The sequence below is a fragment of the Otolemur garnettii genome, unplaced genomic scaffold, assembly GCF_000181295.1.
Source record: "Otolemur garnettii isolate 467f Iridium unplaced genomic scaffold, OtoGar3 scaffold00013, whole genome shotgun sequence".
Classification (NCBI taxonomy): domain Eukaryota; kingdom Metazoa; phylum Chordata; class Mammalia; order Primates; family Galagidae; genus Otolemur; species Otolemur garnettii.
In genome coordinates, this window is record NW_003852408.1 from 21215037 (window position 1) to 21231252 (window position 16216).

General features: G+C 35.7%; 1 protein-coding gene across 1 annotated transcript in view; it reads left to right on the top strand.

Annotated features, from left to right (window-relative positions):
* LANCL1 (LanC like 1) overlaps positions 1–5106 on the top strand; it is a 43514-nt gene extending 38408 nt beyond the window's left edge. Inside the window, exons 9-10 of the mRNA XM_003784979.3 lie at positions 465–537; positions 1139–5106. Of these exons, the coding sequence (XP_003785027.1) occupies positions 465–537; positions 1139–1215 (150 nt within the window). The 3' untranslated portion in view covers positions 1216–5106. The remainder of the gene's footprint in view (positions 1–464; positions 538–1138) is intronic.
* Positions 5107–16216: the final 11110 nt, after the last annotated feature.

Sequence of the window (16216 nt, forward strand, 5' to 3'; positions counted from 1 at the left end):
GGAGCCAGAACTGCCCAGTGGATGGTAGCTCTTCCAGGAGGTTGGAGAAAGGGCTCTAATTTGTCTGGTTTAATTAGCTTATTCCTAAAACTATCCATGAGTCTATAGATAACAAACACTGTTAAGAAAAATCTTCAAAAGCCTTTCAGTTAAATTATCATTATTTTAAAAGGACATAATTCTACTTAACAGCATTTGTGGGAGAAAAAAGAGAGATACAGGGTAATTTTGTCCCTTTCTTCTTTAATAATTTTGGAGATAGGTGGCTCAGATAGCTCATTAAATTTCTCTTGTGTAACATGGATAGTCTCTTTTAGACCACCCATTTCTCTGCATCAATCCCTTTTTTCTGACTTGAAAGTAGTTTTTGACTTTTCAGAGTAATTTCTAGAGACAACCTCTGTTAACTTTTAGGAGTCTGTGAAAGAAATCACTATACTAATTTAGCTTGACCTCATTTCCAGTTTGCTGAATGGTGCTTAGAGTATGGAGAGCACGGGTGCAGAACACCGGACACCCCCTTCTCCCTCTTCGAAGGTATTTTTCACATTTTACATATTTGCCTTCTAATATCAGCATCTACTTCTCTGCCTGGTAATTAATATATTTGAATTTGCATTTCATCAATAACTTTATAGTTATTTTTTAAGCTACTTACTTCCTAACATGAGAAGTCAGTATTACCAACCATTTAGCACACATACCACCACAGACCTAATACTAGTAGACATAATCATGAATCCCAATTATGAGGCTAGGCATTTTGAAGATGAGATAAATCATTACAGCAATAACATTCAGGCTTTACTACCCCCTTGTAACAGATGAAGAAACTGAGGCTTAGGCAAGTTATGTGGCCCACAGGGTCATGGTGAAGGAGCTCACACACAGTCAGCGGCAGAGCTGTCACTTGAACGTGTCTGGGTCTATCCTCTCCCCCATCTTGTACCTAAACATAAAGGCTAAACATTGAGTGATCTCTTCTACTGGTGAACTGCAGTATACATAGGGAGAAATATAGACAGATTCCCCTTATTTTAAATTACCATTAATATTGTCATATATAGTAAAAAAACGGACTCATTCTATAAAATAAAGTCTTTGGTATAATAACTTTTACTTCTTTCTCTTTCTTCAGGAATGGCTGGCACAATATATTTCCTGGCTGACCTGCTAGTCCCCACAAAAGCCAAGTTCCCTGCATTTGAACTCTAAGAGGAAAGCATGCCCCACAGCTCTGCATGACCCTTTCTGTACACGCAAACCCGGCTGACTGCTTTTGTTGCTGTTCAAGGAAACACAGAGTCAAAACGCATACGTGATTTAGATTGTTTTTTCCAAATTTATCTTTAGTTCATTTCCTTTTTTTATCATTTACTTTTATTTTAAAGTATCCAAGGATACTTGAGTTTCTTCCTGGATGGTAGATGATAGATATAGCATTTTGAGGTCATAGATGTATATTTCAGAACTTGGAAGAAATCTTATTTAAGTTTATGAATGTAACTGTTACTATTCTAAAAATCCTTAAAAGAAACTAACTATAAAGAGAGATAAATATGTGACTGTTGTTAGAAATTGCCCTTTACCTCTTCTTTTTAGTATTTTTCCTCCAACCAGGAGGGCAGGTAGTTTTATGAATTTTCTCTTCAGTGGTTGATTATGAAAAGGGACAAAAATATACCTTTGTTGCTTCCATGGGAAAAATTCCAAGAGTTGAAAACTGGACTGGGGACCTAAATGCCAGTTTTTAAATTCATGACGTCTGTGTGGACTAGAGGTGATTGTGCTTTCAAATTTGCTTTTGTCAGAGGCGTCTAGGCTTCATCAGCCAACATTACGAACAAAAACTGCTAAAAACATGGTGGTCGTTGTGAAAATTCTCATTTGAAGATTAGTTCAAGATAAGCTAATAATAAGAGTTACTGTTTTCTCTAAAACAATCTAGTATATTTTGAAACTATTTGAATTTGTTTTTCTGTAGTCATAAAAGATGCAGAAGCTAGTTTTCTGTGTACGGATATCCGCTGAGCAGCCCGCTCTGTTTGACTGACCTTCTAAACTTCAACTTGTGTTTCACTTACTTTATGGTGACTATGCCTTAGTGCTGACTGCTTGGTATAAGCCATTTTCCAACTATATTTTCCTTCCTATCAATTTTTCTGAACATTGATCTTTTCACTAAATAGTATAGCATTCTACTTTTGTTTTTACAAAGGGACAAGAAGGGGAATGCTTTGTAGCCAGTAACTTGAACAAGAATACTAAGCTTTTGATAGAAATGCTATTTCTTTAAGAGGCATTATCCAGAGTTCATGCTTAGAACAAATGGATCTGTGCATATCGTAGGCTTAACAGTGTCTCAGTTCTGAGACAACAGAATTGGGTTTTACTTGGTAGGTGAAGACTCAGTTCCTGGGGCTTCAAATTCTGTACAAATGTTTTGACTCATCAGCTTCTACTTCTACTCCTCAGTCCTGTTTTCTCTTTTTTGACTAATTTTGAAAAATTTGCAGCTTCAAAATAACAGGGTCTAAGAGTTCTTAATGTGCCTATTTCATGGCTCTCTTGGTCATAAAAACATGCTATTTTTTAATGGAACTTTGAACCAATTCCCCTCTGACTCTTATGCTGTTTCCTGTGGGTAGCAGTCCTCTATTATTTTCCGTTTAGCACCAAAATAGTATTATTGGAAATCATTTAACCTTTGAAAGGCCACTGACAGTGGGCTCTAAAAAGCAGCCCCCTGCTGAGTTCCTAGGATTAGCTTGCTCTTTCTGTGACTTGTGTACATTGGTGATTACGTTGTGGCTCTCAGATTCCTGCAGTGCTGCTAGTAAGCTGTGTGCAAGCTACACCTTTCTTGTGAAAGTCTCCAATCAATGACGTCAGTATTTGCAGTCAGAAGCAAAACTAACATACCTTTGCGTGTCCAACTTAAAAGAATGGAGCTCATTTGGTTAGTTAAATGTCTGAATTATTCTATGCCTGTCCTTTTAGCTACTGTAGTTACTAACAGAGGGAAAGAACAAGACACAATCTCTCTGAACCAGAGGACACTTCATCATGATGCTCCTCCACACATTTTAATTAATTTAACCCCAGGAAGACTTAAAGGCAGGAGAAGAACAGTTCAAATAAGATTTTTGTTAGTATCTGAATTTCTTTTTAGTTACTGTCATCCATTAAGAAATTCATCAACACAAATATGATTCAAAGGGTTTTCTTAACTTTTTAGGATGGATTAAACTATAAAGATTTCATATCTGTGTCATTGTTTTATTTATGCTTGAGAGCTAAAAACGTTTTGGTGGGATTTTAAACTCAGGCAAAGCTATAATGCTGAGAACAGTCACCTAACTGGTGACCAAAGCGCCTTTTGCACTAGCTGTCTTAGTTTTGAAGGTAATTGGCATCATTGTTTCAGTTCTGTTTCTTTTTTTCCCCCCAAAGGAAAAAGATTTAATATAAAACTTCAAGATTCACATCATGATAAATGATAACATTTATGAAATATCCGTTTGTTGAGTTCCACTTTCCGTCTTTTCTGTTTTGACCACCACCTCAGCCCATCCTTTTCTACTGTGTCCACAAATTCCATTGACAGATTCCCATCTTGCAGGTGATGTAGAAAGTTGACTCCTGTATGAGCTAGAATGGTTACTATTGTCATTTTTTAAGACTAGTCAGGTGCAGTTGTGAGAAGGAAGGAAAGAGTAGTAACAAGGCATTCTAACTGAACAATAATTGAAATAACTCACTACCTTCAAAGCAGTCTATTTTTTAAAAATTTCACCAACATCTAGGTAGTATCTGAACCTTCTTTCCCTGTATCCTAAAATATATTGGTTAGCTGTCCATCCTTCTAGTTAGAGCTATTTTATTTTCTGCTTTTATATGATTTTTGGATGTGTACGTTGGTGGGAGGAAAGCATATTACATGTACATGTGTTTGTTGTCACCCTATATTGCTAAAATATATTCTCCAATAATTATTTCAGAGAGGGTATACAAGAAATAGACTTCCTAAGTTCTTCGATATCAAGAAATGTCTTCAACTTACCGTGAAAATCAAATGCCAGTTTGGCTGGATGTAGAATTCTAGGTTTAAAGATTTCATTCTGAAGGACTTATATGACAGCACTCCATTTACTTCTGGCATCCAGAATGTCCAGTGATAAATCTGCTGTCAGTCTGAGTCTTGTTCCATGGTAGGTTGTCTCTTTTCTCTTTCTGGAAAGTCCTTAAGATTGTCTCTTTATCACTAGAATTGCAAAATTTTACCAAGTTGTGTCTAGGAGTGAGTTTCCTCTTATTAGTCTTACTGGGTATTCATTAAGTGCTCACAGTCTCAAGAGTCAACTCTTTCTTTAACTCCAGAATCAGTTCTGTTTCTGTTACATTTTTCCCTGGGAGATTTTTCTTCATTCCCAAAAGTTGCTCACTGGAAAACTCAGTAGGATCTGTTATCTTCAAAGGTTGTCAGGCACTATTTATTTATCCTTTTACATATTTCTGTTGGCTCTGAGAAAGTGCAAGTGGTTAATTTATCAACATGTGAAAAGTGTTAACATCATGACCATTTCCACTGATCCCACTGGATGTTGATCTCATCTGAGTTTAGTCTTTAATCCTCAGAGTCATTGGCTCCTTTTTCATCATTGATGTCAATTCCAAGTCATTGGCATCAAATGCCTCCATGGTAGATAGAATTTTGATAAAAGTGGATCTAAAGCCACTTTGTCTCCTTCACACTTCCCTCAGGTTATTTGATTATTTGTATAATGATACCCTGCTTTTGACTAGCAGATTTTGTAATATAAAGAATATTTCAAAATACTCTTGAATATTTACTCCTACATTCCCTTGGTTACTAGAACTCATGTAATGCTTTATCATTCATACTGAATTCTTACTTTATTTCTGCTTCTCTTAAATAAGTCAGAGCACCCCCATGCTGTATTTTCTGTACTGCTAAGTTCTCTCTAATAGATACAAGACAAAGTGTATGGGATATTCAGAGAACTGACTCTACTATTATAGATTGTCTTTTTCTGGAAGGAATGAGATCATATGTATTTCTGTGTTCTGTAAAGGATTTGACTTGCTGGTTCTCAATAAAATTTTATTAATTTTATTCTATATTGTCTATTCTATATTGTCACATGGTTTTTGTTTGCTTAATTTTAAACTGGAGAAATATTTTCCTTCAATTGCAAATCACTTTTTCTCTATATACTGATTCCCGAGAGCTTATTCCTTTTTCTTCATTGTTGAGTCAAACAAGATTTGTGCTACTGTCTGAAAATAGAGATTTATAAGAGAAAAATACCTTTAAATATGATTGTTATACACGTAGAAATAGGAGGAATCTAGTAGGCTTCAAGCACAGCAGTATATTAACCATCTCATACATGACATCTGCCCTGTGGTTAATAACTAAAGCCCTAATTTGAGAAACTGATTTCCCTGGTGACCAATTCTGAAAGGAACTTTGAAAAGGGGATTAAATGAGGCATAATTATAAAATATATATTAAGAGGTCAAAAAGGAGTTCTACTGAATCACTTGAGATGACTTTGTACTACTACTCTTCATGACACAGCTAGTTAGTGTCACTTAGCACAATAAAGATTTGCCAAATTATAAAATACTTGTTTTCATCTCTAAATTACATTTTGTCCTCCGGTACATATGATTAAAATGCCCTTCATACCCCTAGTCTGTTGATTGAATGACTCATAACACCAAGGATAAATGCAGAGTTATTTTTATTTCTCTCATTTGAATACGTAAAGGTGTGCATGGTTATAGCGAATCTTTAGATGCAGGCAATGAGGCATGGAGAGGACAGTGTCTTGCAGAGGTCACAGAGACTCCAAAATGAAGCTTGGGGAGGTCTTACTAACTCTCCACAAGATAAATTTCAGTTGATAAGGCCAGCTAACACTATTCTCTAGTTTACCACTTCCTGGCTTATCTGCCTACTAGGAGAAGAATGACAAACACGTTCAATTGCACCGCAGTTGTAATCTCATGAACAAAAAAAAGTTATTTGTCTCCTGTGACTTACCTGTGGTAGTTTGATTTGCTTTCTCCTAACTGCATTAGAAAAGACCTTTGCCTCACTCCTTCATACTCTTCAAATAGAAGAGAATAGTAATTTGATGTCCAAAATAGTTGCCACTGTGGATTTGATGTCATTAAAACCCTCATGTATTCTCTATTCTTACAAGCATCACTTCAACTGAGCACAACCTACAAGTCCCCTGAAAATTTGCTTTCTCAGAGTTTCCCATCCAAGCTCACCCCTTCTTTCTAAAGCTAGTCAATTAACAAAGCAAGACAACACTGGCTTTTTTATAATGGCAAACATGTTGGCTTTGTTGGTCCCATTATGTGAACTGTCCAAGCACTATTTTCCAGAAACCTTGTGCTAGTGGATCCTTGGGGACTTATTCAACAATTTCGGGAGTAATAAGAGAAAACAGCAAACACAATAAGCCAAGAGATGAAATAATGAGGATTAAGCAATGAATCTTAGCAGGTTCACTGCTCATAGCCAACCAGTTCAATTTCACATTTCATCCACATGCAAATTACCACCATCATGAAATTAAATATGCAGCTAATGTTTCACTACTCTACAAATATATAGAGAGAGCATGTGTGAGGCACATAGTCATTATGTAGGGAAAGACAAGACTCTTAAAAATCGGTTTATAAAGCAGTGTCACTGTTGCCTAATTTATCTTCTTTGATGGAGCTGGGATATTAAGAAAGGCATTTCTCACTCAGAAAATACATGGCTCACTGTGAAAGCTGAGGGTTAATATTGATTTTTTTCAGCATTCAGAAATGCACACCCTCTTGCTGATGCAATCTGAACTGTAGGCAGTGTGAGCTTACGTGCTGTAGATATGCTGTTTCATTGATAATGCCATGATCAATGCTTTAAAACCACTTATGCCCCAAATTTATTTAACCTGTTATGTCTGTGTGCAAAGCACTTGGCTGGGCGTTCAGTGTACATAAGATAGACATTGTGGTCTGACAACTGTCATTCTGGTGAAGACAGGTGACAAGGCAATCAATTACAAGGAAATATATTCTAATATTTCTGTTACCCCTCCTACTACTCTTTCCCTTGTTCCATAAATTAAATATATGTTCGGCTTCTCATGTGGCCTGTAGTTTCTGTCTATATTTGGAGATATTGTAGTTTAATACTCTTGTCAGGAGAACACAATTTAAAAGCCAGTCAGCCAGCCCAGAGCTCTCAAAGTTCTCTCATTACCACCACCCTAGTGAGGGGCAAGGTGGTCCAAATGGATGGGAGGGAAATTTTAAGAGAAAAAAAATCACTTGCCCCCTGAAATTACTTCCACTCAGTTGACGAACTTGCCCTAAACTCCCAGCATTACCACTATTAATAATTTAAGTTAAATTCATTTCCTTCAGGAATCCTCTGCTAAGATGCAAATATTTTAGAAGAAGTAGTTCATAAGTCCTACTATGTCATTAGCAACTATGTAGCAATTAACTCAACTTCAAAGAATATTAATTGTGCTGCCACAATATCCTAGTTATGGCACCTCGCTAAGATTAGAAAATTAAAATGATATCTGCGCACAAAACACTATAGGTGTGAGGATAAATACAAACAAGTAATTTCAGTGTAACACCGAACTACAGCAGGTCTGGCTTTTGATGAGTGATGAAAGGGGAAAATAGAAGTGTCTGAGCATCAAGGGAAGTTGTTGAAGCAATAGTGGGAGTCAGGATTCCTCAACCATTAATGTGCATATGAATTACCTGGGGATCTTGTTAAAATGATTCTAAAATGCAGTTTGGGTAGGGCTTGAGATTCTGCATTTCTTTTATTCTCCCTCCCTTCTCAGTCCCTTCCTTTCTTCCTGCTTCCTCCTTTTTTAAAGAAATGAGGTCTTGTTATATCACTCAGGCTACTCATGAACTCCTGAACTTAAGCGGTCCTCCCACCTTAATCTTCAGCATCCTATGTAGCTGTGCCTCTGAGCACAGGCCACCACAACTGGTTATTTCTTTTTTTTAATTTTTTAGAGATGTGGGCTCACTATGTAGCCCAAGCAGGGCTCAAACTCCTGGCCTCAAGCAATCCTCTCAGCCTCCAAAGTAACTGGGATTCCATCTGGATCGAAGTCTGCATTTAAAACAAGTTACCAGATAATGCCTATGCTGGCTATACTTTTAATACCATGGGATTAGATTACCTGTTATGAATTCCAACTAGCCAGAGGAAAAAAAAAAGTAGCATCAGCAGTTGGCTAAGCTGGAAGAACTGATTGGTGTATGTGAAATCAAAGACCATACATGATAGTGTAAGAGCATGGAAGAACTGGAATGATTGGAGTCTGATTTGTAACGTAACACAATTCCATATAATGTTAAGGCAAAGGGTACTAGTATTTTCTGTATTAATGATTTCAAAAGGACTAGGAATAGATACATGTTTATAATTTGAATGTAAAAATTATCAATAATTTGAAATTTTTTCAAACCAGAGTTATAAGCTTCTAGTAAGATTAGAATCATAGAGAAGAAGAATTAATTTGAGCCATTTAGAATCATCAAGCCTTAAATGGGAACAAGTAAAACTCTTGCCCCTCACTTAAAATTTATAAGGAGCCAAGATTAGCCAACTAGCTCTTTAAAGAGATATTTAAAGATATTAACATAAAAGGAGATCAATCTCATTCCTTTTTCAAAAAATGTTTAGCATAAGTAATAAATGTTTACCAGAGGTGCCATATGCCTTTATTTGTCATCATCTGCCATTTGCACTGATTTCTATATAAGAATTTCATAAAGTAATGTGGGTCTATTGTGCCTCTGAGGTCATTTATCTAGGGACACTTGAGTGCTTAAGAACAATGTTGACATAGGAAGCTTGGAAACTTCATTAGAAATAAGAAAAAACCTTTATTTATTCAACATCTAAATTGAAAGCCTGATACAAGTAAGTGTAATCATTAATATCCCTATACGCCTGTTCACATAAGCATATTTCCTGGATGTTTGGTATTAAGAATTGATCCAAGTTTCAATGACTCACACATGCATTTTGTATTATTTACAATAGTGAATGCCCAGCATATTTTATTTTATATCTTAGAAATTTCCACCTCCCCTGTTAAAAATGGAGTTGCTGACCAGTGACATTAGCAAGATGGCAGAATAGGGAGTTCAAATCCTCATTTGAATTGATTTTTTTTAAAGATTAACAAAACTGACATTTAGCTAGATTAACTAAAAACAGAAAGAAAAGAACTGACAAAATCAGAAGTAAAAGAGAAGACATTACAAGTGATGTCATGGAAATTAAAAGAACAAGGGATTACTATCAATTATGATATGTCAATAAGAGACAAACACAAATCAATTGAAGGTGGGGGCAGGGGAATGGAGCAGGGAGGGGGAAGTGGGAGGAGGATAGAGGTTACGATGTATGCACACCTCTTAGGGGTGGGACACAATTATAAGAGGGACTTTACTTAACAAATGCAAACAGTGAAACCTAATTCTTTGTACCCTTAATGAACCTGAAACAATAAAATAAATAAATATAAAAAATAATCAAATATCAAGAAGTAAAAACTAAAACAAAAGTAGAAAATTATCTTCAAAAAAATAATATGTCAATAACTGCAAAATGAGAATAAATGGATAAATTTCAATAAATGTATGTCCTTCTAAGACTGAAAAGGAGACGGATGATTGATTCTATAATCTAAAACCCCCTCAACAAAGAAAATCCCAGAACCAGATGATTTCACTGGTGCTTTCCACCAAATATATAAAAAAGAATTAATGCCAATTCTTCTGAATCTCTTCCAAAAATTGAATTGGAGGAATATACTCTAACTTATTTTATGAGACCAGCATTACACAGAAACCAAAAGTACTACAAGAAAGGAAGTCTACAGGCCAATATCCCTGATAAATGTGGTTGCAAATACTCCCAACAAAATACTAATGAACTAAATTAACAGCCCATTGAAAGTATTATAAACCATAAAAGTACCATATACATTAAAAAGATCAACAAAATACTAACAAAAGAAATTTATCACATGAATAAGATTATTCATAATGATCAAGTGGGATTCACCCCAGGATGCATGTTAATCCAACATACACAAATCAATCAATATGATACATCATATTAACAGAACGAGGGATAAAAACAATATGATCATTTCAATTGGTACTGAAAACATTTTATCATTTACATTTGATAAAATTCCATATTGCTTCATGATAAAAGCTCTCAAAAAACTGAGTATAGAAGGAATTTACCTTGACACAATAAAAGCCATGTCTGAGAGACCCAGAGCTAGTAACATACTGAATGGGGAAATAATAGAAGCCTTTGATCTAAGATCTGGAACAAGACAAGGATGCCCATTTTCACCATTGTTACTCAGCACAGTGCTGGAAGTTCTAGCTAGAGCAATCAGCCAAGAAAAACCAATAAAGGGCATCCAAATTGGAAAGAAAGAAGTCAGATTCTCCTCGTTGGCAAATGGTATGTAAAGACTCCATAAAACAACTATTAGAATCAATAAACAAAATTAGTAAAGTTCAAAACACAAAACTAACATACAAAATTAGTGGCATTGTTGTTTGACAACAATAAACATTCTGGGGGGAAAAAAAGACATTCCATTTCCAATAACTAAAATTTAATTTTAAAAAGCTAGGAATAAACCAAAGAAGTGAAAGATCTCTATAACGAAAATTGTAAAACATTGATGAAAGAAATTGAAGACAGCAGCTCCCCCCCCCAAAAAAGAAAAGATATACCATGCTCATGAATTGGAACTATCAATATTTTTTTAATGTTCATAGTAACCAAAATAATCTACAGATTTAATGAAATCTCCATCAAAATGCCAATGATATTTTTCACAGAAATATAAAAAAGAATCCTAAAATTTATATGGAACTACAAAAGACCCAGAATAGCCAAAGGCATCTGAAGCCAAAAGAAAAAAAAAAAATCAGAGGAATTACATTACCTGACTTCAAATTATACTACAGAACTATAGTAACCAAAACAGCAAGGTACCACCACAAAAATAGACACATAGACCAATGGAACTGAATAGAGAACCTGGAAATAAATATACACATCTGTAGTGAACTTATCTTTTACAAAATAGCTAGGAACATATGTCTGAGAAAGGGCAGTCTCTTCAACAAATAGTGATTGGAAAACTGGATGTGCATATGTAGAAAAATAAAGCTAGACCCCTTCCTATCTCTTACCATATGTAAAAATCAAATCAAAATGTATTAAAGATTTATATTGAAGACCTGAAACGATGAAACTACTAAAAGAAAACACTGGAGAAACACTTCAGGACATGGCTCTAGATAAGGACTTGTTGAGCAATACCCCCAAATCACAGACAGCCAGAGTGAAATAGTACAAATGGGATCACATTAAGCTGAAAAGCATCTGCACTGAAAAGGAAATAATCAACAATGTGAAGAGATGACCAACTGTTTGAAAATTACCTGTCTGACAAGGGATTAATAACTAGAAGATATAAGGAGCTCCAGCAACTCTATATGAAAAAATCAAATAATCCAATTCAAAAAATGGGCAAGGAGTCTGAATAGACGTTTCTCCAAAGAAGATATACAAATGGCCAACAGGTATATGAAGAAATGTCACCATCATCAGTTATTACAGAAACGCAAACCAAAAATTCAATGATATAACATCTCACCTCAGTTAAAAGTGGTTTTTATTCAAAAGACAGATAATAATGAATGCGAGAGAGGATGTGGAGAACTCCTCTCCGCTTTACTCATATCCTGTTGGGGAAAATTAGGGCAGCCCCTATGAAGAACAGCATGGAGAATCATCAAAAGCTAAAAATAGAGCCACCATATGACCCAGCAATTCCACTATCACTTTTATATACAAAAGAAGGGAAATATGTGTACCAATATCAGCACTATTCACAGTGGTCAAGATTTGTAATCAACCTAAGTGTCCAGCAGTGTATGAATGGACAAAGAAATTGTGGTACATATACACAACGGATTATTAGAATAGTCACAAAAAGAATGAAATCCTACCATTCTCAACAACATTAATGGAACCAGAGAACATTATGTTAAGTGAAATAAGTCGATGATAGACGGGCAAATTTTTCATGACTCCATTTATAGGAAGTATCTAACATAGTGAAATACATAGAAGAAAAAAGCAGAATGATGCCTTCTAGGGCTGGAAGGAGGGGCATTGGGAGCTCAATGGATATAGAGTTTCAGCCATGCAAGAAGGATTTCTAGAGATCTGCTGTGTGGTATATGCTTACAGTTAAGAATACTGCACTATACACTTGAAAATCACTTCAGCACTTCAAACATCACAGAACTTGCTGTACATTGAGAAGTTTGTGCTAGATTGATCATTTTCAAGCTGATATTTGAAGGGGACCTGAAAATATTGTTTCAAATTTTATTATTAAAAGTGGATACCAGGCTGTTTATAAACCAGGGGAAAACACTCACTGCTGTATCAAATATTAGCACATTAGATAGTTTCAATGATTTAATTTGGGTTCCTGTTGATTTTAAAATAAGAAAATGTTATAACTTTGAAAAAAATGAAGTTGCTTTCATAGTCGATTGACACACAGAGTGGACATAGAGTTTGTGTGCTAAGTTGCACACTATTTTAAATTGCACATGAATTTTATATTAGTTTTACATATTCAAAGATCTGTAGGATTGGTTTGGTGGATTTTCTTCTGTGTCGTTAAAAAAGTCAAATTCATCATGTTTTCTAGCTCCCCTTCCTCTAAGATGTTTAAGCCAAAAAAGTTGTACATTATCTCAGACCATTGATTTTTTTCAAAGTGCATTGTTGACCAGAAACATAAGTTTGCATTGCCTGGAACATGTCAGAAATATAATTTTAAGGTCCACCCTTAGAATCAGCAGCTCTGGGGTCAGGGAGCAGCAACATACTTTCACAAGCCTCGCAGGTGATTCTGTTCCTAGTCAAACTGAGAAGCACTGTTTCAGACTCAGTCACCCCTCGCCCCAGTTCTGTCCGCAGTTATTCACACCTCTGTGCTTTTGCTCATGCTCCACCCTCTCCTAGCCTCTAGCACACCCTTCCTTTCAGTGCATGTACGTCCCAACCTCTTTTCTTGGCCCGGCTTCAGTCTTAGTTCAATATAAGGATATTGATAAGCTCTCCCCACATCATCTCAAATGTATTCAAGTGTGTGCACATTTCACTTTATTTTTTCTATAAAATACTTATGAATTTTAAAAAGATATTTATGATTTTTCATTAGACAATACTTAGCTATGAATCATCACTTAAAGCATTTAATAATAGACTATGATTCCTTGGAACTCATCACACTTAACCTGAAATTCCTGAAAAGGGTAGGTATCTAACCTAAAATTTATAAATACTAAATTTAAAAAATAGTGAGTTTAACACTAACGTGTTCTACAGACATTTAAAGTTGAATGATTTCGGTTTTCTATCTTCTTGTTGTATTTCAGAAGACATACAGATATTTGTAGGCCCACCAAAAACTCTTATGCCCAAAGCACTATGTCTGTATTGCCTAAACTAAGGTACTATGATTGTGATCTGGGTCATTCCTTTCACAAATATGCTCTTGGAACAATGGGTACAACACAATCCTTTGTGCTGCTGAAGGGAAGCAGCCTAGATAGAACACCTTGGAAACAGTCTGTTTAGATAAACAATATATCTTCTCTGCCAGACCCTCCACTCCTGCCAGAGAGGATCCTGTTGTCTGCAGTGGACCCACTGATAACAGTGTCTGACTTACATGGTGCACGAAGAGAATAAGTGTCAAACCATCAAACTGAAATACGATTTCAACAGCTAGGCAAATGGCCTTAGAAAGCTTTACTTGGATATATTACATACTAAGTAATAATTTTATGGTTAACTTAGATTCACTTTCTATTTCATTTGATATAGCTTTGCTTCCCAAACTAATCGAAAGTATCAACCTAGTTATTAAGATCATCTAGTTATTAAATAGATTTTGTCCAGCAGATGTCAGTAGAGCTCACTTTAATAATTTTAATTGTTAATGAACTTGAAAAATTAATGAAGATGCTAGGAAGGAAAAATATTTGCATTAGAGTGTTATTTATCTGTTGTCATTTGAGGAAATGGTGTTTACATCAAAAAATTCGCATAACCATTCAGGTATATTGAAAAATGCTACAAGTATCAACTTAATAACAAACAGGGCATTGATACTAAATTTTGTTTCCTTTGAAGTTCAAAGCAATTTAAACTGGATGTCATGTTATTATTAGCTGGAGCCAAAGTCGTAAAAGGTGATGGAAGTACAAAGCTATTTATATGTATAAGAATATTCAAATGTGGGTTATAATGCCTGTTTGAGACTGTCTTCTAAAAATCACAACTTTATATCATTTTGCCCATTATTTGGACCTCCTTTCTTTCTCCAGAGTAATACTAAACCATCCCTTTGTACTTTCAGAAATACAAAGGTCTTTCCATGGCTTTAGATTTAAAAAGGAGAAAAAGCAAAGTAAAAAAAATCCCATTTTTTTAATTGAGGGAAGATTGACATAAAATTTATTAAACCTAAAATGTTTTGAAAAGATATAGCCATCACTCTAGTACACTATTGTAATTTACATTATTACTATTGTTGTGTTGTTGCTAGGCTTTTCCTATCTCCAAGTATCTTATTTGCTTAGACCTAAAAAAAAAAATTAGGTCTTTCTAGTAAGCCTTAAGAAGCATGTTTTTATCCAGAGAGCATCCTGAAATCAGGCCTTGTATCTTTTGGGCTCTGAATCTCTTTCCAGGCTCCTATGCTGTCCAGCCACCAGTGTTCTTTTCTCTGCTACCAGACACCCCTTCTTTCAGTTCCTTGAAGGAAGACACACAAACTCCCACCACAGGATGCCAACAGCTGCTGCCTGGAGGTCTGGAGGGGCTGCTGCAGGGACAGATAGGGCAGAAGTGCACATGGAGCGAGGATCAAAAGGCCTTTAGGCATCCTGCCACACTCCAATAGGGCAGGTCCATTTCACTGAGTGCCTGTTATTATGGTGGCTCTTCTCATTTCACTCTTATTTCCAAAAGCAAGTGTAATGGCTCTTTTTGATGCTCAGTCCTCCCCAACACACACACACAGGCTTCAACTTAGAGCTCTGTCACATCTGCATATCGTCCTTCTCTCTCTCCCACCCTCAGTCCCATCAAGCCTCAAATTGCCCCTAAGAGTCCCTAATGCACATTCACGATGGACAGCTGCTTTGACAGAAATCGCCTTCCTCGGCAGCAACTCGGTTCCTGTACTTTTAAATTACCGGATCTTAATGGGGAGAAAAGGAGCTTATAGTCTCAGCAATGTTCGAGGATAAGAAAAGACAAGAAACAACGGACTTTTATTAATAAGCTTGCTGGAAAGCAGCAAGGTAACATCTGGAATACTTATTACCCATTTGGCATGCTGTTCATCTCCATAGGTAAGATTCAACATGACAGGCTCTGTCAAAAGAAAATAAGCCCCATCTAGTTAAATGAGAATGATTAGGGTCATTTAGACAGAGGAAGTTTAATTTGTATGGATCTAGAAATTTTCTACGAACCGGAATACCTAAGTATTTAATCTTCCCTGAAGCTCAATTTAAAATTGAAAGAGACTATTGCATGAGTCTATAATGAGATGAGACATATCAGAAATTAATTTAACTATTACAGCACTATGAGCATGTAGCCCCCAAAGAATGTTTCTGCAGTCAAAGAATGTTTCCCTTGCAGTCTGTACACAATAATAGGATGAAATGTTCTGCTATCAGTAGAATTCAGTAACCATTCTATTTAACGAATTATTTAAATGGAAACAAGTATCTGGAGTGAACTTGAATTCTCCTACCAAACTTATGCTACACAGCCAATGTAACAGAAGTCAATCCTAGCATTACATTCTTACAGAGGGGGTTCTTCGCTTTTCTGGTGCCATGGTCTCCTTTAAGAGCTCATTAAAAGCTGTCGGTCCCGTCTCAGAATAATGTTTATAGAAAGTAAAATACATAGGATTTTTGTTTTAATTGAAAAATAATATTATAATGTGTAATTATAAAAGAAATGAGTATATTGAAATATAGATATCAA